The following is a 24957-nucleotide window of genomic DNA, read 5'->3' on the forward strand; positions in this document are numbered from 1 at the left end:
TATGGAGCAGATCTTAATGCTTACTTGGCAGGTAGGTGGTTTACATCCCAATTGTTTGCTGTTACACTGAAACCCTCGCTAACTCAAAGTTGGAAAAACCGTGATAATTTTCTAGATAATTAAAATGACAAAAGTGTAAGCCCCAGGCCTGTGCATAAACCACATAGAGCCTTTCAATATAGGTGGAGTAGCCACTGAATTTCTTGTGAAAGCTCGGTATACCAGGAGCCATATTTTTGGTAGATCACTTTTGCAAGATACGTGTTGTGTGACTTGGCACCCGACATGCCGGGCATCTACGGGCAACAGAAGCGATCCTCGCACAGAGCCAAGCAAACACTGTTGCACAAAGGCACAAATGTGTCCAAAGCTTAGTCACGCGAAATATTGCGGAAGTGCTCGTATCCTAAAGAAGTAACCGACCGAAAATACTACCCCAGGGCCGCGATTTCGTAGCCACACCTTCCACTCATTATGTGCCACTCTTTCAGTTCTTGGCAGGCTTATCTCATTGATAATGCAGGCGTGGCATCACTATGACCATTGACGAAGCACAACAACAAACAGCATCGAAAAAGGCATCGCTGTGGAGGTCATCAGCATCGTTGCAGACGTTCATGTGTACCTTCTCACGCTTATCGCTCTTCATCGGGGGTCAGAGCGACGCTTCACACGCATTATCAACCATGTTCCTTTAACTTAGTAATGTGTTCCAATTCTGTGCTGCAGTCCCACGGGAAGCATACTGCGCTGATCCTGAAGGAAGCAGTGTTACACATGCATGAAGAGCAAGAAAACATGCGATGAACCTTTAACTGCCATTTGCTGTAAAACAGCACACCAATCGCCAGGGGCGGCTTTACAGGGGGGCGTGGGTGAGGGAAGGCGAACCCCCAGAATTTTCTTCTGCCCCCTCCCCCCCCCCCCCCCAATCAACCCCCTTTATGCCATGATGAAGTGACGAGTGATGAAGTGCCTTCCTGATAAATCCGTCATATGGATTCTTACATTTGGCCGCTGTCTTTGCTGATTGCGACTATAACATCACAGTGACTAGTAATTTGCTTTACCCCTTTAACTCTGATCATTTGATGGAGCCTGCTTTTATTCAGTTCAGGCCTCTGGAGTGTTGTTTACTGTCTGTGGACAGCTTTCAAGCTTTTAGCGTGCCCTCGGGAAATTTCTCCAGTAGGATCCATTTGGGTAGCTGTATTGCTCAATGGATGATGCCCACATCTCACAACCGTAGCCCGGCGTCTGAAAACAAAAAAAAAAAGAGGAAGTTATGCGAGTCAGATAAAGCGTATAACAGCAAGTCATCACTGCAAGAAAGCTTTTCTCTTAGGATTATCATCGTTGCGTCGGGAAAAATGATAATCTTAAAGGGAGACTAAAGAGAAACACTGAATCAGTTTAGATTGATAAAATATCCTTGAGGAACTCTAGCTTCATTGATATCGCTGGAATAGGTTGATTGTTAGAAGAAAAAGAAAAACTACGGTCAAAGTTTCATTTTTTAATTTCATGGCAAAATCACACCGCCAATACGTCAGTATGACATCACGAATTGCAAAACATCCTTTCGTATTCGGCCATTGTGATTCAGTAAAAGTTCCTAAACCTTCCAAGGTTCAATGTTTGGCTCCTTTACAATACAATTGCACAGTTCATTTTTACTAATAAAAATTTTAATTCGGCCCAAGCAGACGGCGTCAAAATTCATAACGTCATGGTTAGCTAGTGCTGGAATTGGCGTCGCCACCCATCTTTTCTTTTTTGCATCTTCTGTAGCTTACCAAACGTTGTCTTGTAGGAAGAGTGACTTTTTATTTGTATTGTTGAAAGGTAATTTACTAACGCAGCTCAAATTAATTTTTTTCTCTTTCCTATTTCTTATTCAAATGTGTGTAGAGCGCAGAAGTGCTCTCAAGCGACAACTCACGGATCACTACCCTCGCGGATCTAGAAGGCTAAATTCCAGCTGCTGTAGGATGCAGAATTTTTATTTAGGACCTTATACAGTCAAACCTCGATAGAACGAAGTTGTACTTGCATTGAAAACTTTGTTATATCGAGAATTTCATTATATCGAGGTTTGACTGTACTTCATCGCCGAAAATCAGTAAGTTTAAAAGCAAATCAAAGTACAAAGTTCACAAATCGATGACTCTATACAAAAAATGAATATCTCTGTTCCGTAAGCTGCATCTGTTAGGGCATCTGAAGTGGACGAAATTGATACTCGACTTTACAACTTATGTGAAACTGTTGCACTGCTTACGAGGGTTTTGCAGAAGTCCTACTCATAAATTAGTGGTATATTTCAGAGCGGTGTATAACACATCAGTTTTGCCTGCTTCAGATTAGCCCCTTAAGTGCTTTGGACGAGCAGAGCTCGTCCTGCCCAAACTGTCCCCAAACTGCTTTGGACGAGCAGAGCTCGTCCTAGCGAAATAGGTACACCTCTCTACCGTTCAGGACGAGAAGCGCTCGTCTACGGCTTAAATTGCGTGTAATCCGCCAGATGGCAGCATTTACTCGATGATTTAGTTTTGTTCTGCAGTAGGAGCGCGGTTTTTGTATGAAAAGATGGCGTGCGGTGGCGGCGACCCATGCATAGCTGGTCCGTCAACGCGAAAAAGAAGCTTTTCATTTTTGTAATCTTCTTCGAGTGATGATGATTCGGATACAGATGTTTATCTTGTGTCCCGGAAGTGATGACAGCGATGACGGTGAATTGAGCAGCTCCTCCGGCGATGATGAAGACAGCTCGGAAGCGAACATCGCGAGTGCTCGCCAGTGGATCCTGCTTGATGAGGACAATCCTCCTGTGAAGCCTCCTCGCTTTCCCTTCTTGGCCATTCCAGGCAAGACTTTCAACTTGTCATCGTCAGATGACCTTATGGAATATATTCAGCAGTTTCTACCACCTCGCCCTAATTGAGGCGATCCTGACTAGGTACCTTGATCCTTCAAAAAAGACAAAGCGCGGCCGACCGTCTGATGTGCTTGACGCTGTGCGTCTCAAGGAACGGCACTTTGCTTCTTACATCCCGCCAAGCGAAACCAAAGCAGCGCCAACAAGAAAATGCTTCATTTGCTGTCGGAAGCGAGGAGAAAACGGGAAAAAGTTGAGAAAAGAAACTCGCTTTTGGTGCAGGAGCTGCAACAAACCGCTTTGCGTTATTCCATGTTTCAAACTTTTCCACACAGTCCCGAAGCTTCCCGAGTGAAATAGCCCAAGGGTACTTAGCCTACACAAGGGAACAAAGATGTGACGTCTGCAACTGTTTTTTATAAGGTTTTTATTTATATTAGTAGCAGGTAGCTGGTCTCCTATGTATTGTTCCGAAATAAACTTTATTGTGTTGATTTGACTAAGTATGTGGTGCAAATATTTTTTCAACATCGGCTAGCTGCTTTTTAGTACAATCAGATTCGAAATCAGCAATAAAAAAAAAATAGGCACTTTTGGTTCGGAAATTGTCAAAAAAAATAGAGCACTTAAGGGGTTAATAATGGGTGCAGTTTACAGAATTGTGATGGCTTTATTTATTACTGATTACGGAGTTGAAAACTTGGTACTTGAGGTTTCTCTTCGCAATTTTGCAATTTTCAATAATTTTTGTTTCAAAGTTGACGATCTAAATAAAATATCTGCTTCTTACTTTCACGAGATTTTATCTTTGTGCAACAAATGTCATTAAATTGGGTGCAGTGGCTGCCAGGCATTTCTCTTTAGCTCGGGCCCAGCTCTAATGCCACCTATTCAAATACATGTAAACTCAGAAATGCTTTTCTGAGATAACCACTCGGCCGATTTTAATGCAATTTCTTGCGTTTGGGAGAACAAGTTGAATGGATCTAGTGACTGCTGAAAGCGAAATTTCCATTTAGGGCCTGAATGTTTTAAACGGTATTTTCAAAAATTGGTAAGCTTGAAAAGAGAAGCACGAAGTTCACAAATTTGTAGCTCTGCACCTAGAACAGATATTGCAGATTTGTAAGCTGAATCCATTAGAGCATCCAAAGTGGACAAATTTGATATGTCACTTTATATTTTATGCGAATTCGTTACATTGTTTACAAGGGTTTTGCAAAAGTTCTACTCACAAATTAGTGGTCTGTTTGAGAGCCATGTATAGTATATCAACTTTGTCTGCTTTAGATGTATTATTAGGGGCAAATGCAGAATTGTGATACAATTTTTTATTATTAAAAAATTGACGAACTAAATCAAAAATTCGTTATCAACAATCACTACATTCTAACTTTTTTGTTTAAATGCAACAAACCTCATCAAATTTGTTGCAGTGGTTGCCAAGAAATACGTATTTAAATAGGAGGCCCTAAGCTAAAGCTTCCTCTTAAGAGCAGGAAGTCGCGATGTGGAAATTCTTACCTGTGGTGGCATGTAGCAGCCATTTTGGATGAGAACCGGGCTCTTGAAGTGCTCGTGCAGGTGACTTACGTATTCGATTTCGCTGGAAGGTGTAAAAAAAATATATATATGCGAAAGGCGTGTGGAAACGAGATAGGCAATCAGTATCATACAATGACTTGGCTGTTGACCATTCGTGCAGTCATTTTATGTAAATTGACTCCCAACCTCTTTCGCAAACCTGTGCTAAATGGAACAGCTGCATGTCTGAAGCTAAGGCCCAAAAGGCACAATTCGCGCGAGATGTCGATGATCCTCGAAGTGTACCAGGTTACCTGTTTTAATGAAAACATTGCAAGATTTCCTGTGGTGAATATTTTGCAGCTGTGTCTCATCAGCTGGATTACTTGAAGAGTCAGACACCATAGTTGGCGGCGACCTAAGCATTCAGTACAAGCTGCGCCCACAAGAATGCAGCGCAGCTGCCCTTCACTTCTGAAAGAGCACTGAGCCAGCTGGAGCACACTCACAGTTTAATGACATTGCTCTCCTAATGTAAATGCTAGGTTAATTGTGGAATAAAAGCTCCCTGTTTCAAGCTATTACCTTCGGCTGTGCGCTGATATCAGGATCAGCCATAAAATTTACAAGATGTTCAGGCTACATCCTAAAACCAGTGACAGAAACACAGATGCGTACGTAAAAAAAAAGCCGTTTTAAGCACGCAAAATCACTTGGCTTCAGGGAAATAAGCGAACCTGGTGCCTTTGTTCAAATTGTGTTGGAATTGGACAGCGTACATATAACCTTTTATTCTTATGTTGTCACCGACTCTAGTACTTGCCAGACAAAATACACAGTGATGTTATCTAACTATCAAATTTTCAAATTATCACTTCAGTGCACATGTCCCAATTGTAGAATTGAAGCCGGCAGTAATGAAGTACTAATATCCATTTAGCAGAAGTTCTGTGCTAAGCACCAGCTCGGCGAAATACAACCTCAAAGTCCGTGGCAAAATGCATTAATGTTCCAGTTAACACTGTTCAGCACTCCATTTCCTACGGTGCTGGTAAGTGTTAGCTGAAACATTAATGCATTTTGCCACAGATTTTTTGAGGATGTACAGTCAACCCTCGATATAACGAAGTTCTATTTGCAGCGAAATACTTCGTTATATCATGAATTTCGTTAATTTGAGATTTCGTTAATTCCATGGAACGAAGATCTGTAAATAAAAATAGTTTGTTACATCACGAATTTCGTTAAATCGAGGTTCGTTATATCAAGGTTTGACTGTATTTCCTAAGTGCTGTGCAGTGCAGCCTCGCAACTGAGGATCAAACTTCAACACTTCAACAGTTCAACAATAACTTCAAGCAGTAGATCTGCTTCGGCTCAGTTTTGTTATACACTTGGATGGTTCCAGAGACCGTGAGGATCTCGAAGACAATATGAGACTGTCGGGGTCTCTAGGTCTGACTGTCTTGGTCGTATCTAAAACCATCCGGGCTGTCCCAGATTTCGTCTTGGTATTGGCCCCTCTGGAAGCTTTAGCTGGCCAGTTTGCTAGGAAGTCACAACTCTTGACTCGGCAACTACGACCATGTCTATGGTTGAAATGAGCACATAATTTATGCAGCTGGGATTTGTTCTAGAGACTGTCCGTTTTTAAAGTCTTCCAGCCAGAGTTTCCAAAAGCTGCGCGGATCATTAGGTCGTCGTTTCTTTCTCACCGGTTATCCTTGGTGCCCGAGACAGCAATGTAGTCCCAGAACGACAAATGTTGGACTAGCTCGCAGAGGCCCACACCACCAGCATGGGGGCAAACTGGCACTGCATTTGACATGAAAAACGGTAGGAACTTAGCAATTAAAGTCACGTTTTCAAGTTGTTTCACGTCTTCAAGTTACTAGTTGTTTGCTACCCAAAAGCTGTCATGTCTGTGTAGATTTCTTACTGCTACCCACAAATGTTTGTTGGCATTATATACTGCACATCTGAGTTTCTTCTTTTTTTTCTCTCTCTCTCTCTCTCTCTTTTTACACAATTGTGTGAGTGTTCATAATGCACCACAATATATGTCAGAGCTCTTTCGCTGTACTTGAGGTAGTGTATTTTGTTTAGAGCCCTGCAGAGGAGCAATATTCTGTATCTATCTTTGGCGTACTCATGCTCATTGGCCTGCATGACAGACTGTAATACAGTTGAACCTCAATATAAATTATTAGATGTAAAGTAAATCTAATATTTTTCTCGACAATATCGGTATGTAAAAAACAAACACAGTAGCAAGTCAACCTGTAACGGCCGAATTTGGAGCTTCAATGGAAACAGTGATTCTGCAGAGCCCCGGAAACAAAGTTGAGGCCGTGGGACAGAACTGGCATGGCCGAGTTCAGAAGTGCAAGCGTCCCTGCCCAGGTCTATCCCCATTCTCGAGAGCAACACAACCCGTGAGTCATAACCATCTCCTAGTGAGTTGTGCCGTCTGAAGAAGTAAATATTTCGAAGAATCGCTTATCTATTGTTGCACCCTGTACTTGAACCGTTTCGTGGCGAACCGGTAATCTCTAATATTTCTCTCGGTTCAGGTTCAGTTCGGGTTCAGACACGTTCTAAGAGTATTGGTTCGGGTTTGGGTTGAGTTCAGACTGAAATTCCAGTTTAATCACGGTTTTCAGTTCGATTTCGGTTCGACATCCTGCTTGTCATCAAGTGTCTCAGTTTCTGTGCAAAGAAAGGCAGTGTCTCTAGCAACGAATGACATTCCTAGTATGTTACACCAGCTTTTAAGCTTCTGGCCTTAGTATTTATACTTTTTGAGGTTAGAAGGTCTGCATGCATTCGCATACTGCATGTCAGTAAGCAGGTCTCACCCTTGCACTTGGCTGCCATCAAGATGACAGCGAGGATCTCGTTGACACCTCCCAGTCGGCAGCTGTCGATTTGGCAGAACTGCATGGCCCCGGACTGCAGGAACTGCTTGAACATCACCCGGTTCTGGCACTGTTCACCCGTAGCCACTCCGATGCCCAGTGGGGCTAGAGCCTGCAGAATAAAAATGTGCATTGTGTTGTTTACAAGAGCCACAGCAAAGTGTACAAAAATATGTTCCGACACAATTTCTCATGGTCATCAATAGCACGTGGGGAAACTTTTAGTGCATTCAGCTGGTTCTTGCTGTGCTGCGACGCGGAGCCCGCTCTGGGTCAGAGCCAGCGAAAGTATGCCCAAAGCAAACGTACAGGCGCTCAGCAAAGCAGTTGGAGGCCTGAAGCGGAAACAGCACTGGTGCTTTCGTTGTAAGCCAACACAACAGACCAACGGCATACATCCACCGCTGCAGATGCTGCGACAACAGAATTTGCAGCGGCCACCTGACCGGATTTCTGCCACATCTCTGTTACACTCCCAGGTCAAAGTCTTTGAACGCTCTGAGCTGTAGCACGGTGCTCTGGAAGAACCAGCCGAATGTATTCCGAGTGCATGGTATCGACCAGGCGAATGTAAAGCGTGCCACCGGAGCACTCTAGAGCGTTCGAAAGCAACCTTTCGAATGTACCGTTAGTCTTAATCATAGCCCCTGCGCTATGTTCTTGCCTGCTTTCCATCTGCTGCTGCAGCTCAGTGGCTGTTGCTCGTTAGCATGCCATGGATTTAGTTCCTGATTGGACCAGCCACGTTATGATGGAGCCGGTGTACAAAACGCTTCTATACTTGAACTTAGGTTGACAGTAAAGAACCTCAGACTGTTAAATTTCACCCGAAGCCCTCGTCTGCTATACGGTGTCCTGTCTTTTATATTCTTGGTTCCTCTTCTTTGAAAGCTTGCGCATCGGAACCTCACACTCATGCACATGGGTTGCTTTACTGAATCAGCTTTTTTTTCTCTCTCTCATGTAATCACACGTTTCAGTACTGATGTCAGGTAGAAAATAGGTGCTGAGGGGACGAAGAAAAAGAATACAACACCTCCTGAAATATTTCATTTTTGCTGTATGTTCCGGACGTCTCATGCAGCTTACCTTTGAGATTGTGGCGTGACCGAGAATATCGTCTGGTGATGTCGGCTCCTCAATCCAGTGAATTCCAAAGCCGGATATTTCCTTCATCCAGTAGATGGCCTCCTTGACATCCCAATATTGGTTGGCATCTACCATCTGTGCAACAAAAAGCGGTAATAAAAGAAAATAGCTAACTGTACTCAATATGGATTATCAATAAAAGGGCTCTTCTAATTGCTTACAGAAAGTTCAATCACTCACTCACGTTCTAACCTGCATCCAGACACAGAGTACGCTGAAAATCTGCATAACGTTTTACTGCTACAGTTGTTTTTTTAACAAGTTCTTTTACTTATCAGTTGGTGCTAAGCTAGCTATCTGAACATGGTACAGTTCATCATGACAGATGGTGCAGCTGAAAATAATTAGTACATTCAACACTACCGCCATAGCACTTGTAATACCAGTGCTTCTGACGCTCTGGTCTTGGAAGGACAAGGATCTAGAGTGCAAATTTGGACAAGCACAGTGAAGAGGCAGAGATAAGATAACAGGTGGCATTCCCACACCTGTTATTGCAGACTGTCGGGCCAACAGGTAACAAGCACACCGGTTGTTCCTCTCACTGTTTTTTTTTTTCAGAGATGTGCTTAACGTGCCAGTCATTAAAGACCATGACCAACTAGCTCAATTTCGTGCCTTTTTAAACTCGAGCCTCAATAAAATGAATTATCAGATGTAATTAAGTAAATCTAAACTGCTTATCACCGATATCAGCATGTAATGAATCAATTCCTTTAAGCAATAACGGTGATAATAAAGCTATTTTCATGTTGGATTTGGTTTTGCTATAACGAGGCTTGACTATTGCTTCAGACCACAGTCACTATGTTAACTTAGCAGCAGTTGTAAATAGCTTTGCTAAACCAGGAAAACTTGCCGGAGCTCTCAACACAGTGGGTCGCTTAAATTTGGCGCTCATTTTGTAACCTCATTGTCTTGCTTGCCCCGCACAAATTGTGTAGTGCTTCCAGGGGGGTTATTCTGTAAGTGTCCAAGTAGTGGACTGTCCATTTCAGCTGCTGCTGAAGTACTGATTGGCTGGGCTGAGGTACAAGCGAGAACGAGGCAGGCCTGCCTCCTTCTCGCTCATACAACTGCAGCCAATCAGTGGTGGCCAAAATGGACAGTCCACTAGGTGGACACTTACAGGAGATTACCCCCCCCCCCCCCTCAGCCTTGTACAATTGATCTCACCAGCTTGCATTTGTCACCAATTGTCGAGCGGACAACTTGCAGCCGCCTCTTGTCGTCGGCGAGGTTTCGGCCAACTTTCACCTTGAAGCTGTAATAGAATAATTTTGTTAGTATCTTAGTGCCATTTAGGCAAGCAAGTAACTTGCTAAATTTGTTTCTTTTTGTTCACGCTTGAACTGCACAAATGTCACATGCACTCGAATGTAACTTTATCAAAATGCCTTTTTACAATTTTTTTTTTATTTATGAAACAATGAGTACTTTCTTGCAGGCAGCCTTGAGGCCATATAGTCTCATATCGGAGAAATCTCAGTTCACCAATGTAACTTGCAGCTTCTTTTGAAATTAAAGAATTTGAGGTTTGATTTGCACATACAAGTACCTACTTGTCTAATAATCGCCTTTATCTTTCGTGGCAGCTCAGCAGCTATGAAAAACAGCAGGACAAAGGATGCCGGTTCTGTTACTTGCCACAGTGAATGCATGAGAAACTGTTAGAACTAAGAAAGACTTTTTTTTTTTTTTAAGATACCTTTGTATGTTGCTTTTGCTGTCACTGTTAAGCAATGATGTATTTGTTTAGGAAGACATCTTAGGCAGTCAGTCTTTATGCCCAAGTTTGTTGCAGGCCTTTATGTTAGAAGAAAAAGGCATAGCTGAAACACTTGCCTCGTGAATCTCTCCTTAAGGGCGTCTTGACACAACTGGAAAGTAAGTATAGATATTATGGCTTAGTGCGGAATTTCAATCCAAATAGTGATGCCGAAAGAAAGTTACATCAGGTCAGAAATTATGAATGTCAAAGTTACCAACGGAACCTTGAAAATGTTCTTGACATTCTTTGACACGCTGGCTACATTTTCATTTGCCAAACTGCATTGCAGAAGACAGCGGAACTAAACAACATTCAAACGTCTTATGGTACATGCAAGTTTTTCAGAGGTGTGGTGCCTCTTTTCTTATCATTTGCAAGTCCCTTAATTGTGTAGTTAATTCTTTATATAACAAACACTGATATAGCAAAATATAGGATATAGCGAAATAGACCTAAAGATTTTTCTCACTGATATTGTGTGTAATGAATATGTGATATCGTGAATGGAGGTATTTGCATGTCATATGCCAATGCAATAAGGTTCGACGGTAATGTGCACTTGAATGAACCTTCAACTAACTGGCTAAAACATGTTGGCATGCTAGTTGGTTGGAATTCATGATAGAATGTGTAAGCGCGACTGAACGAGGACATAGAAAGGACAGTCCACTAGTGCGTCTATTTCTTTCTACGTCCTCATTCAGTCATGCTTTCGCATTCTATCATGAATTCAACTGCCTCCCACTGTACCCACCACACTGGTTTAGTGGCTATCGCGTTGTGCTGCCAAGCACAAGGTCGCGGGTTCGATTCCCAGTCGCAGCAGCTGCATTTCGATGGGAAGCGAAAAGAGAGAACACTCGTGTACTCAAATTTAGGCACAGATTAAAGGACCCCAGGTGGTCAGAATTAAGGCAAAGACCTCTACTTCGGCATATCTCATAGCCTCAGTGTTGTTTCGGGATGTCACACATCACGAATCAGTCAGTCCATGCTCACCTGTTTAATCTTTTCGTCTGTGTACCCAAGCCACCCACAGGCAGTGGTGTATGCAGGAAAACCACTTGCCAACAATTCTTTCTCTGTTGGTGTGCAAAACATAAAAAAGAAGAGTTGCGTCGGCTTTTAGGCTCACTCTCGAGGGTCTAAAGGCTCCAACATGTAACACATATGTTACCCCAAAATTTTTATTTTTATATTTGCTTTTTGTCGAGTCTCTGCACTATGTTTGCACTTCAGTTGGCTCTATGTAATATATGGTCGAGCAGTTCAATTGGGCACAATGTTACTTCCAGCACCAAGAGCAGGTAAGACAGTGAGAACAGATGAGACGGGGTGCTAACTTCAAATAAGTTCTAATAGTTAGCGTTTCCAGCACTAGACATTACTGCTTCATTAACTGGGCTATTGCTTTTGCATATCAAACTGCAACACACTTGCAAGGTAGCCTCATGATGCTGCTGAGAAATGTGCCACGTGGAACCTTCATGCCCATTTTGTGCGCTTCACTGTGCTTGTCGTTCAGAAAGCGCGCTTACTTTTCCTATTATAGCTTATTTGCTTGTTCCAACTAAGCGTGTGTAATTGAGCAGTGCTCAGATTGCATCATTCATTGCAATGCAAAACCATCGAGCATTCAGTGCCAGCAATCTTTCTTCTAGCATCTTTTGCACACTTCACTTTTGCACTGAAAGCTTTTAACTCTTACACGAGTTTTTAAAACATGCAGCTGGATGAAACAAATGACTGATAATGAAGTAGAACACTATGTGGCTGAGCAACATCCCTTATGTCACGCTAGATCTTTTTTTATGTGCAATCATCGCTTCCACGTTCCCATTAGTCTCGTCTAAAAAAAAATGATTGGCAGTGTTACTGAATAAATGAACAACGAAGGAATAAAATAGCTGCTACACAAAGGTCAGCTACATAATTCAGCTGCTCTTTAAGTGTCTGTTTTATGCTTAAGGATTAATATGTTATGTCGTATACAATTAAAGGATTTTACTATATACATAGCACTTCGTGTGTATTGCTGCTGTGCAGCTACTGTAACAAGGGGTAGGTATGTGCCGTTCTGCTCGCTCCAATTTATTATGTTGACTACTAAAGGTTTATTTCACGAGAAATGGTTGATTGTGATTGCAGTACCTTAAAAGTGAAAGAAAACGATGCCAGTGTTTTGTTGTTGTGCTTACCTCTTTTGGCCTTGCCTTGTTGCTTTTCTTCAAGTAGACCTGTAGTTATAAAATTAAAGCATTATGAGCAGCAGCTATAAAAGCTTTACCAAAAAAATGAGACGTATATATAAGACTGGCCGAGTAATTACCAATGGCCTCTTCTTTGGTCAGCAGGTCAGAACTGAATAGGAAGCGGAAGAAAATGCTCCTTCCATAAATCACCCTGTCACAAGCATGCATTTGCATGTCCCTAAACTATAGTAGTTCGCTTCTAACTTACATGTATCGGAAATCAATGAGGGACACTATTTCCTGCGGACTCTGAAAAGCAGGCAAGAACATGCAATATCGACCTACACAATGAGAACACTGGCCTAAATTGAACTATGAGCTGCTTCATGTTGGGAAATGGGATAGCAGTCAACAACTGAGATTGGTACATTGGCAAACATATTCTGCTGAAAACAGCCCTGTAGACACCCAAATGGTTGTTGACTGGGCTGAATTGGATCATTGCACGTAGCAGGTTACATGTCGTTGGCATTTGTAAAGTTTCCCTACAAGATACATGAATGCATTTTATTCTGCCAAAGTCACTGTACACAATATTATTATGGCTCGCTACTCATCAAGGAAAAGTGAGTGATCAGTGCACATATAGCTGTGAACAGTTCTAGTTGGTTGTCGGTGCTTAAATAGTTTTGTGCTGCTAATGAACACAAATGAACACAAACTACAGTGTAATGAGCTCATCTGTGTGTATTCAGTATATAGTCAAACTCTGATATATCGAACTGGAAGGGGATCGCGAAATAGTTGATATATCAATAATTCGATATATAAAATAAAATTTTATACAAAAATGTTCAACGGGATTTTACAGCTGTTCGTTATAGACAATAATTCGTTGTATCCGAGTTCGACTGTATAAAGTTCCACTGAAGGAGCATTGACGCAACTTTTGCGGAATTCGATTTTTAGCTTCACATGAAATGTCTCGAAATCCTATAGAAAAAAATACTGGCAACCCTCAGAATGTCCGAAATAATTTATTATAATTAGCTTTTCTGTGAACCAGCAGGTGTATACGCGTCATGACGCAGAAAGTGGTCTCGAATATCGTGACATTCTGCCATTCACTCCGGCTCGTTTTTGGTCGTCTGCTATATGCTGTGCGGGGATGCTTGACTCTTACACGTCCCCATATGTTGTTTGTCCCCGCATGGCCCTCGCGTGTCCTATATGTAATCAGGCTTCTCCGCGTAGCTGTACGTGGCCGGTGTATAGTTGCAGACTAGCACGAGAGATGGCGCGAGCGTTGCGCTGCTAACGCCACCTAACGGCGAGGTTACTCGGGCGCAAAAGTATTGCTATGGCCTCCGAGATTTGCGCGCCAGCCGGCGCGTGTAAATCTCTGAGGCTATGGTACCTCAAAATGGGGTAATCACTTCCTGTTTGGTTTGGAGTGGGCGGTTGGCCATTACTGGGTTGGCGCAGACGTCTGCCCCGCCCGTCGGCACGCTTCGAGGGACCGTCTCGCGAAAGGCTTCGAAGCGGGGCACCGGAATGGCCGAACACGATCGTTCAAATGCGCCACCGTTCGCGTGACTGTACACGCGAATGATCAGACGTTGATGTCAACGTATTCGCTCGACATCCTGTCGCGGCGAGTCGGACTGCCTCGATTCGTAAGCGCCCATCGGCTTGTTGTATTTGTAGTAATTTGGCTAGCTGGCTTATTGTATAAAAGGCGCAATAAATGCACTTTTGATTGTTTTCACTACTGCAATGTCGTTCTTATGTCACAAGAGCACGTTTGAGACCCCGCAGCTGCTACTCGATCCGTGCGGCCAAAAAATTACGACTTCATGACGTATACACCTCTCGGTACCGAAACCTTCTGTTTCGGTTTTGTTCCTGGGAAACCGAAACCACTTCGTAAAATGCAGTGGTGGGGTGTGGGCTTGGCCGCCTGTTCGGCACCGCGGTCACTTTGGCACGTTGCCAAAGTAACTGACATTTGGCGGGTGTTTTGAAATTTATATGAGTTATTGTCGGCGTCGCACGCCGCCAGATTTCGGTCTAATTGGCGCGAAATTATCAGAAAAATCTTTATTGTAAAGTAAACAAAAATTCATGTCCATGTGTAGGTAAGCCACAGCAGCTGCATGCCGATAGTGTCTCGGAAAGTTTCTGGAAAATTTACTAATGGCTTTAGTGAGTGGGTTTACCGAAGGAGCACTGGTACTGCCCAGCAGTGCTTGCTTGTCTACTTTAACCAAACGGTTTTCTTTAGTACGATTTAACCGATGCGAGGATACTTTCTCTACTACTCGTCCCTTCAGTGCAGCGGACATTAGGTGGGAAAGTACAGCCGTTGCGCTATATGTTCGCTAATTAACCAAAATTCGTTAATTACGTTCTCAGTTACCCGGTTCAAGGCCCATGTTGCAGTGGCATTACTGCACCGGAACGTTGCACGAGGGTAGAGCAATTTACGCAATTGTTAAAACGGCGTCCGTTGTTTAGATATTCGCCGACAAAAATTTGCCTTTTTATCGCTCGAGCCGATAACGAAGTAGGGCGCGCAAACAGCGCCGAAAGCTCTGCACACGTGATGCTTTACGTCAATCCGATTTCTTTAAAAATCATTTTTATTTTAGCACTCTATATTTACCCGATACATACCGCGGGTGTTTCAGCGAACACTTTCAAAGTTTGTTTAAAGATGGCCTGTGACAGATGGCACAATTTTAGTTCATGAGCCGGTCTACTCGAACAGGCGGACATTACTTGCACTGGACTAATTACCAGAAATTCACCAATTGAGTTTTTTTAACTGATTACCTTATTGCCCATATGGCAATTTACAAATTCTAGTCGCGGAGTTCGCAAGGCGGATCCACTTGTAATGAATGCTCGGGACCGACACCAGTTTCGAGAACTTTGCGGAGAAATGCATTGGCGTTCCAGTTTCTTTTGTGCTTCAATGCCTAAAACGACGCTTTGTTAAGCCATAACCGCTTGGGCGTTTACTAAAATAAGCACGCAACGGTCCAAGTTCTATAGGTGATGCATGCGGGCTGTTGCGCGTTACCATGTCCGCGAGTAACTTCCACACTGGCTTGCCCTCAATTTTCGCCCACAAGTCCCAGAGGGCGTTGATGACTCCCGCTGTGGCTAGATGAATGACTCCCTTCTCTGGCCCGATCTGGAAGGGAAACAAGCGCCAGGTGGTCATCACACGTAGGATTTCTTTAACGGCGTACGTCTAAGCACGGTTGTTTGCACGGTGTGTGTGTGTTGTGTGTGATTCATTCCAAAGTTAGTTAGCGTAATTATGTTAATTATTCAGTTAATCTTTTTTATTTCTTGTAGTAGTAATGGCCGCCTCATCGAGTAATTTAGATCAAGGGTTAGAATTGTGCTATTTTAATAAATGTTTGATTGCCACAGACATTTTTTTTTAATTTGGTGCAGCTACAAAAGAAAGCTCTCTATAGCATAAGACAAAAGTGTGAAAACAAATGTTCGTCACGAAAGGTGCCAAAAGCGATATCACGACATCAAAAGTTGTGTTACAGTCGAACCCGGATACAACGAATCATCGCGTATAACGAACTGCTGTAAAATCTCAGAAAATTTTTTATAAAATTTTTATTTTATATATCGAACTATTTCGCGATCCCCTTCGAGTTCGATATATCCGGGTTTGACTGTATTACTTTTCTTTTTTCACACTTTCGTTTTGCTCTCCCTTCTTCTAACGCCTTTCTCTTCCCCTCCATTGCAGAGCAGGTGAATACTTCTACGCCGGCAAACCTATGTATGTTCTTTTTTTTTAATAATTTTTTTTAAATAAAGGGCTCCTCTCTCCCTTTTCCGAGCGCCATCTACCGCGGAATTTCTGGCGACAAACCGCAGAGTGTTTCCGCAGCACACGCCACGGGACCATAGTGACGTCATCACTTTGTACGAGAATTAATTAAACGGCCCTCGACATCGCCTCTGAAGAGATCTCGAGGGCGGGAGATTCAAAAGGTATAACCCGTTTACGGGTTCTGCGCATGCAATATTGTTCGGGGCGGCGAATTATACAAGCAAGTTATATTAGCGCAGTACAATTGTATGCGTGATAGCGAAGTAAAGTTATAGTTACAATATAAGGTTGTGACTACATGGAGGCGTATTTGTGTTTAGGATGGCAGCATGCACCTCACCCATCGCAACTGGCTGTCGCTGGTGAGTTTGCGCCAGAACTGTCCGAAGTTCGTGTATATGGAGTCCAGCGAAACGTCTTCCACGAGCGGAGCCAGAGCCCGGACCGCGGCGACCACTGCGTGACGGGTGCACAACGTCAACACTCCGTACGTAGATACGAATTAAAGAAACAAAATAAAAGCACGCTACGCAGAACTAGCCATTTTAATTTAAGATAAACATCTGCTATCATGATGATGATAATCTACAATTTATTTAAATACAGTAAAGAAAAACAAAGAACAGGAGAATGTATACGTTCCTTAATTCTTGAAGTAATCTGTGATGTCTTTTTATCTTTCTTTTTTTTTTTTTTCGTGGCCCTTGAAGCGCGACTCAACCAGCACAAGGCGATGACGCTTTATTTATTTATTTATTTATTTATTTATTTATTTATTTATTTATTTATTTATTTATTTATTTATTTATTTATTTATTTATTTATTTATTGAACCCTGAAGACTTTACAACATTCTAAAGGGGAGGGGCACAGAAAGAACTTGGAAATTTCATAAGGAGCACTTCCCAGAAAACAGAAAATCGCAAAAATCACGCAAAAAAATTAGAAATAAAAGCTGGTAAGCATGTGTCATAAGATACATGGAGTGACGAAGATGGTAACATACAGAGGTCATTTTGTTATACACTTGCATACACGCACGAAAAAAAAAAATAGACACCAAAGGGATGTTAAGTTCATCACGGAATCTAACAACCGGCAGGTTATTAACGCGAGAGCGTTAAGGGCCCCGTGTCGCAGAAAATCCGGCGTAGGCGTCGGCTTTGGCGCCCGCGGCCGAGAAAATCATCCCCAACCACGCAGGCCCTCCAAATATATTTAGGTATACCACACCATTCCATCATTAATGTTGCTCATGCTTTGTCACACATTCTTGACAAAGCTATTCCTCGGAATTTTGAGAATGACAGTCCACAAACAAATGTCATGAAAAAAAAAAAAAAAAAACACCCACAGCGCATGCCTTTTATGGTAAATCTTCTCAGACTGAAATATTAAAAGTACGAAACTAAAACGGAAACCTGGAAATTATGCAATTTTTTTTGGCGCGGCTGTGCAATATCTCCGGGATCCTACGCAAGAGGTCGCGTTTTTACCAGAAAGCTCGCCTTCGTGCATATATCGTTCGCCGCCAGTGTTTTCCGGTAGCCATTACGGTTGCTTAAGCTGCAGTCGTCGGGAAGCGTGAGAAGCAGTCAGGGATCTTTGAATGCTATCGCGTTTTCCAGTCACGGCAGGTGTTGGGCAGCAAAATTTTTTTCCTCGAGGAATGTAAATTTTGCGGTGGTGACCACGGCGTGATATGAAAAGAGCAGGCTGTATCTAGCGCGACTTAAGTACGTGATTTTGATGAGAGATCCTTTGCTAAAGGCGGAGGCAAGGGAATATTATGAGCATTAAATTACAAGGGAAGGGAGATTAAGGTTATCTTGCAAGGAAGTTACACTGGCTGTTCGATGATAGGTCGACAGTATGAGAGCGTGCTGAGTGATTTTGAACTGTTTTGAGCTTTTTGATAAGCGTTACCTGACCGGAATCCCATACGGATGACGCGTACTCCAGCACATGACGGACGTGAGTGATGTATAACTCCTATTTCTTTAATGACGATGGTGCAAGGGAAAAGATTCGTTTAAGGTAACCGAACATGCCATATGTTACGTAGTCAATGTGATCAGCCCATGACAAAGAGTAATGTGTACACCAATATACTTATATAAAGACCGAACTGGTTCAAGCGGGATTGCGTTCAAAGAATACGAGAAGTTAGGGAAAGGTGTGTGGTTACGGGAAACTCTATTTGTTTCACGTTTAGAAGTGTTAAGTTCCATTTTACAGAGATCACATCAATGCATAATATTATTAAGGATTGTTTGAATGGATTCGACGGCGGCATTGTTCATAACTTTCCGATAGACAACGCAATAGTGAGCAAAAAAGAGAAATTTATATTATTATAGGACATAGGTGATGTAAATTAAAAGGAAAAAAAGTTGTGGGGCTAGAAGAGAACCCTGAGGTGTGCCTGAACGCGTGCGGAAACCTCAGGAGAATCAGTATCATTAGTGGAAACAAACTGTGCAGTAAGAAATAAATTATTCTGTCCACTTGATCAGCATGCACGCAAGCGGTGTATACTTTTAGTAGAAACAACTGATTGTTAACTCCATCGAACGCTTTCGCTAAGTTCGAATTAAGCGAGAAGTCGAATTAATGGGTGTCCGCTGTAGAAAAAAAAAGGGAAGGCAGCACTCCGATATACATACATCTCTTTTTAAATTTCGCGCCGAAACCTTAGTGCCAGCAGTGCACGTCGAAGTGTGACGTCATCGATTTCAAAGTGTGTTCTCGTATATGGCCTGTTGCGGAACACCAAGGTTCTCGAAACTTGCCGAGTTCAGTCTTTGACTTCTGTTAAGTCCATCGTATTTGAAAACCACGTGATTCCGCGCGAGCGTATAGTCACGTGGTATTTTTCATATATCGCGGGCTTTCTTCTCCGCGCGAAAAAAAAAAGAATAATAATAAAAAAGCCATGCAGAAGATAACACGCAGCAAAAAATTAATATTTTCGAAGGTTCTGTAACACCTATAGCGTTTACATATCTGATGTCACTAATTAAATAAAACGTTAGCCAATTATTATAAAGCTATTAATTAGGAAGAAAAAAAATACGACACGCTTCTTCAGGTCGTTGCTGATAACATGCAATTATAGTTTCAAGCGACGTATACAAGGCTTTGATTTTTTTTAACATAGGTGCATGCTAGGACACCATATATATCCGTCTGCAAATTAGTTTTGTTACGAAATGCCATAGGTTCCAGATCGCTAAAAAATCCTTTTCGCCGCACGCAAATATACAAGCCGTTATAATGGTCTATAAATGTCCGCTTTGTCACCTTTGTGTTTTTACCTGAAGAGATAAAATCACGCTATCTATCACAATTAAAAGCGATCTAAAAGAATTTGTTCTGAATAAAAAAATCAAAAGCACCGCTGATTTGCTTTACCTATAACATAACAACCTCCTCGACTACAAAAGTTACTTATAAATATGGCATTCGCGGCAATTCTAGTTATTTTCGCTGCAGTATCACATATAGTTAGTAAGGTTATACGAACTCTTATCAAAAGACAAATGTGATGCATAATGCTTACCTATTTCGGTGCCTCGTCCAATAGTGAAAGTCAAGCCGTGGCCTTGGAAATCAGTATCGGTGCTAATCACGACGTAGGCGCATGAGTAGTCAGGATCTGTGTGCTTTTGTATGTCCGGAAAACAAGAGCGTGTTATATGTAAAGCATGCGGCCTTTGCTCGGATCACATATGATACACAAAAAAGTGTGACAACAGGAATGGGTCCAGATTTGAAACCTAGTTCTATAAAAATATACGCCTGAGCTGCATGACGCCTCAGTCTAAGACGAAGAAATTAGGTTGCACATATTCGATACATATGCAGGGAATTTACTTTTTATCGCTCATTTGCAGCAATAGATATAGCTAGCGCACATCAGGCCGCGAGTACCTCGACACATCGTTCTGACACCGAGAGAAGCCGTAACACGAAATACTACATATAGTTCACAATAATGTAAACGGCACTCACCATCGCGTCAGAACCGTGACAGCCAAGCGACGTTGGAAAGCGTACATCGTGAACGTCCACCTTGGTGACGCGACCGGCGACCATTTTTTCTCGAAACCTCGCTCGTCGGAGTCCACTGCATCTACTGCGACAGTCAGACGCGGTGACACTCTAACTCAGCCGAGGGCCTTTGGCCACGACTTTGGCCACGATTAGATACGACACGCTCTATAGCTGTCACTCGATAGCTCCGAGAGGACAATCAACCACACACGGAACAAGAAAAAAAGTCCGGGAGCGGCTTGCAGACGAGCACACTTGGCAACGGCGTCGTCTGCTAGCTTTCTCGGCGCTCCCCTCCTCGTTACAGATAAACGCGAGAGATTCCTTTCGTGCATTCAGTGCCCGTTGCAAACAACAAGTGTACTCAAAATAGACATGGGAGATGTTCGCGTGACTCGCAGGAGTGCTTTCTTTTATTTTCTAAAGCGTGCGAAAACGAGCAGGTTGCATATCAAAATCCGAAGAAAATGGCGCCACCGCAGACCGCGACGTGTTTCTTGTACCTTTGCCGAGATTTTTAATTGTCTTTTCGTGACACGCACCGCACGATGAAACGCCGAGCATGGCCAGAAAAAAAAATACCCTCGGTTCACGTCTTCGTTTTAACGATAGAAAATTACGAACACGCGCGCAGGCAAACCAATTTTCGCGGCGATCAGCTGATTGTTCCGAAAACGCGCCAATTTTCAACGCCGCCCGCGCGCATCGGTTTCAGCCAAAGGTGGCAGTCGTCAGGCGCGCCGTCGTCGGAGGTCGAGTGGTTTAGTACTGCGGGGTGTTGTGAGGAAGGCTCGGTGGCTGGTCGGAACGAAAACATCGTGTTGTTTGTGTGTGCAACGCGAAGTTATTGTGACGAAGAGCGCGTGAGATCAGCACGTTTCTACGCGGAAGCGAGCGGAAAGCTTTTCCCTCCGGTCCGCCGACTCCGCGGGAATCGTTAGGCCTAGGCGGAATTTGCCCGCGTCCCGCTGGTTATGCTTCGTTCGGCGAGTTGAACCCCGATCGACATGGTTAAGACGAGAAACAAGTCTGCCGCGGCGGAGCCTCCGCCGAGGATCGCTACACGGAGATCTACGAAGGTTGAGGTCACCGAATCGCACAATTCAGAGGTGAGTCTGAAGCGCGGGCCGGGAACAATGGTTGGTGATTCGAAGGCAAGAAAGACGACGCTAGCCCTAACGACATCGTCGAGGAGAAGTCGTGTTTCTTCCGCTATCCGCGGATCGTTTTCCAACGCTGGCTCGATTGTCGAGAGGTATCAGAGTGGACGCAGTACTGCTGTGACGCGGGTGTCGTGCGTCCTATATTCTCCGCTTCGTAAAGAATTGCAAACGCCGTGCCCGTCGGGTACGTCTCTTGCGGTCAGATCGGCGACAAGGAATTGGCGCTAGCGGAAAGCCTGCTTTGTGACGCAGAATGGGTGCCGTCGACTTAATCCGTTGCTCTGAAACGCAAGAATTTTGCTGTAGTGTGTATTTTCTTGTTCCCACCGCGTTAGTGCACCTAGGAGGCGTTGTTACAGCTGACCGGGTTACAAAGAATGTCCGCCCGCTGCCGTCCCCTTTTCGCTGATCTATTCGCATTTCTCCGCGCGTTTGGTCAGATGTTCGGCCGACGAAGTCGAAAAATGGGTGAGCATTGTTTTAAACCTGCTTGTCCTAACCGCGACGCGCCGCCGTTTTGTCACGTAGGAAAGCAGTTTGGCTTGACCGAGTTTGGTTTACTTGCGTCATGCCGGACGGGCCGAGTCACTCTGGAAACCCCCTCCCGCCGGGAAATTGTCTCAAGGCCACAAACTACAAGAGGCCGCTGGCTTTGAAGAGTGGGGAGACTCATTTCGACGGCCGCTGCGTTTTGATCGCGTTTAAACGATGCACATCGTGCAGTTTATCGCCAGTTGTTATGATGGTCGCGACCCGACCGTCGTCCACTGTTTACATTTTTCGGGGCAGTCACATGGCGGGCATCTGTGTTTCACTCGAATCACGTGGTCACTGCCGGTCGTCGCGCTGGAGTGGGGGCGGTGGGGTCACTGTAGGTCAGACGTCAACTTCGCGTCATTCAATAAATTTTTTTTTCCCCCGTTGCGAACGGAGGAGCGACAGCATTTGTAATTAGACTTGGACAGAGTGTACGAAGCAACGTTAGGGTTTGTTTCTTTAGGACACCGTAACTTAACATCGTGGGGCGTATTTTTTTATTCCGTTCCTGGTGACGCGCGAGCGCATGTTCGAGTTAGCGGTCGGCATGCCTCTATAGTTTTTAGCCGTCTTGCGTTGGAAAGCTTTCTTGTGTTCGTTTTCCTACACCTTCGACCCTGCAGGTCAGTGTCGACTAACTTGTCTCCCTTTCGCGGGTATAATTCAGTGCATTTTTTTGCTTTTTGTGAGTGGAATTTTAGCTTGTTTTTTCCCTACCAACGCCGGTATGACAGCTGATTTGTCCAACACCGACCTTGCTTGTCAAGTGGTTAGCGGCCTTCGACAACGATTTTCCTTGCATTTGTAGCGGCGCTGAACTTGGTTGAGATTACCACTTGACTGACGCGCGTTTTTTTTTTTTTTTTTTGCTAGTTATCATTGGCATTGATTGAAACAACTTTCGGCCCACAGCTAAACGCAATCAGTAGCTGCAGGGACGGCTGTCCACATTTCTGCTTCCTACGAATGTTTACGACGCATAATTGGGCACTTCTGGCCTATGATTAACTCCAGCTGGTCATAATTTGAAGCTCCATTCGATATTCTGGGCATGTTTGTATTCTGGTTTAGCAGTCGTAGCACCCAGAGCTTGTCAGACACACAAATTTGTCGCCGTTCCATGGCATGGCCTCACAGACTTGTCGAATGAATCGTTAACTCGTCCATGTATATGAATGACTGATTAGAGCTGAGCTTACCAATGGCGAACTTGCAGGTCCTCTTTGTGTGCGTCAGTGAAACCTGCTGGGCTGTCTGCTGGCGCTGTCTTTGCTAACACTGTTCATGAGCTGTGCTGCTTTGCTTGTGCGAGAGCATGCCAGGTGGTAAATGCTTTGCGGATGCGACAGAATGGGGACATGCAGAGTGTAAAAGCAAAAGGAAATTTATTGCATTAGAAGAGTGGAATCGGAGAGTGCAGTAGAAAAAAAAAATAAGAAAGGAAGTCTCGCACATGTTTGAGCTTTTGAAAGCCTACTTGGCAGTTTGGTCCATACTGAGAAAGCATTTTTGATGTCGGGTAAAGTGGCATATTACTGGTGGAATAGAAGAGTGCCAAAAGTGTGACAGTATAGGGAGATTCCAGCAATTACAGACGCAAGCACAAGAAAAAGACGCACACAGGACAATGCTGCATTCTTTTTCTTGTGCTCGGAGCTGTAATTGCTGGAACTGCCCTATACTGTCATGCACGAACTGGCCCAGCAAAGCCAAAAGTATATTTGCAATGTGTTTAAAGCATATCGGCTGCCGGATTCATTTCAAGAGAGCATTTTTGACGTTGGGGGTAAAAGAAAGCAGCGTGCGACTGTTGGGCTGGCTTAAAAAAGTATCAAGAGTAATTTAGCAGGTGTTGGAAAGAAACTATGAATGAGGGTTGCACGTGAACTGCTTGTCTTTCGGGATTGCTGAAATGGGGAATGGAAAAGACTGGTGTAGACCAAATAAGGATGAATAAGGTGTTATTAGAAAAGATGCAATACAAAGAAATATTATACAAGGGAGGTCCTGAGGTCAAAGACTAATGGTACTGTAATTTAGAGGTGTGTTTGCTCGTGTTAACTCTGTGTGGCGGTCACTGCAGCCTCATCGGGTCTAGCTGGTGCTGGAACATGCTTCAGCAGCCTGCTTTTAGAGCCTCCGTACACCATTGGCATTTTTCATTCATAGCATGCACTTTCGTGCCAGGATTGCAAGAATCTTGTAAAAGGAAATCTTGGGAAGAGAATATCTCCAGCCAAGTTTAAAAATGAGGCACTTTTGTTTTGAATACTTGGGAAGGGATTTAGTTTTTCTGATTTTTTCACCCGGCCACACAGATATCCGTTTAATATGATCACATTGAAATGTCTTGAAGTTGATCTGACGTCCCTTGGGATATGAGCTGTGATATGAGCTTGGATATGAGCTTTCTCGATGCTAGCGAATTAGTTCATCTAAAAAATTATGGCTCATGCACATCTTATTTTTCTTGTGCTCTGTCTAGCATTGGTCTTCTAAAAATATTAAATGAAGGTCCTTGGGTAGTCCTTTTGTGCGTCATTTTTTAAAGCATGTCTAGACGACGTTAAAAGCTTTACAAGGGTAGATGTCTCAGAGAATTGGCGTTGGTCTAACCTTTCGTGTTCCCTGGTTTGTTTTGGCCTAAGGATATCGATGCAGGATGCAATATGACTCTTATGATGTGCGAATGCATGAAATTTCAAATACGAGTGGTATAGTCCTTACTATTTGATGTTATTCTCATTAGAGAGATTAGGGCAACGCGTGATCCTTTGTTTTATTATTGTCATTGGTGCACCTTATCTTTCTCATTTAAGAGCTTCTCAGTTGACCTGATACCCTAATAATGGCATTTTTTCCATACATTTTTACATGTATGAAATGTAAAGAAGCCCCCCC

General features: G+C 43.4%; 2 protein-coding genes across 2 annotated transcripts in view; one reads left to right on the top strand and one right to left on the bottom strand.

Moving 5' to 3' along the window:
- Window positions 1-1087: 1087 nt before the first annotated feature.
- Window positions 1088-20545, bottom strand: LOC119465879 (mitochondrial enolase superfamily member 1). The gene is made up of 15 exons (XM_037726356.2): window positions 20315-20545; window positions 19863-19965; window positions 16641-16756; window positions 15518-15631; window positions 12701-12741; window positions 12570-12601; window positions 12439-12477; window positions 11240-11322; window positions 10315-10349; window positions 9646-9733; window positions 8410-8544; window positions 7261-7432; window positions 6118-6217; window positions 4403-4484; window positions 1088-1257 (listed from the first exon to the last, which is right to left on the bottom strand). Exons 1-15 carry the CDS (start codon window positions 20396-20398, stop codon window positions 1162-1164), a joined length of 1320 nt encoding a protein of 439 aa, XP_037582284.1. The 5' UTR covers window positions 20399-20545; the 3' UTR covers window positions 1088-1161.
- A 429-nt stretch (window positions 20546-20974) lies between these two features.
- Window positions 20975-24957, top strand: part of LOC119465878 (ATPase family AAA domain-containing protein 2-like) — a 62807-nt gene continuing 58824 nt past the window's right edge. Inside the window, 1 exon segment of the mRNA XM_049657864.1 lies at window positions 20975-21465. Coding sequence (XP_049513821.1) covers window positions 21364-21465 — 102 coding nt within the window. The 5' untranslated portion in view covers window positions 20975-21363.

This window comes from Dermacentor silvarum, chromosome 10, assembly GCF_013339745.2.
Source record: "Dermacentor silvarum isolate Dsil-2018 chromosome 10, BIME_Dsil_1.4, whole genome shotgun sequence".
Classification (NCBI taxonomy): Eukaryota; Metazoa; Arthropoda; class Arachnida; order Ixodida; family Ixodidae; genus Dermacentor; species Dermacentor silvarum.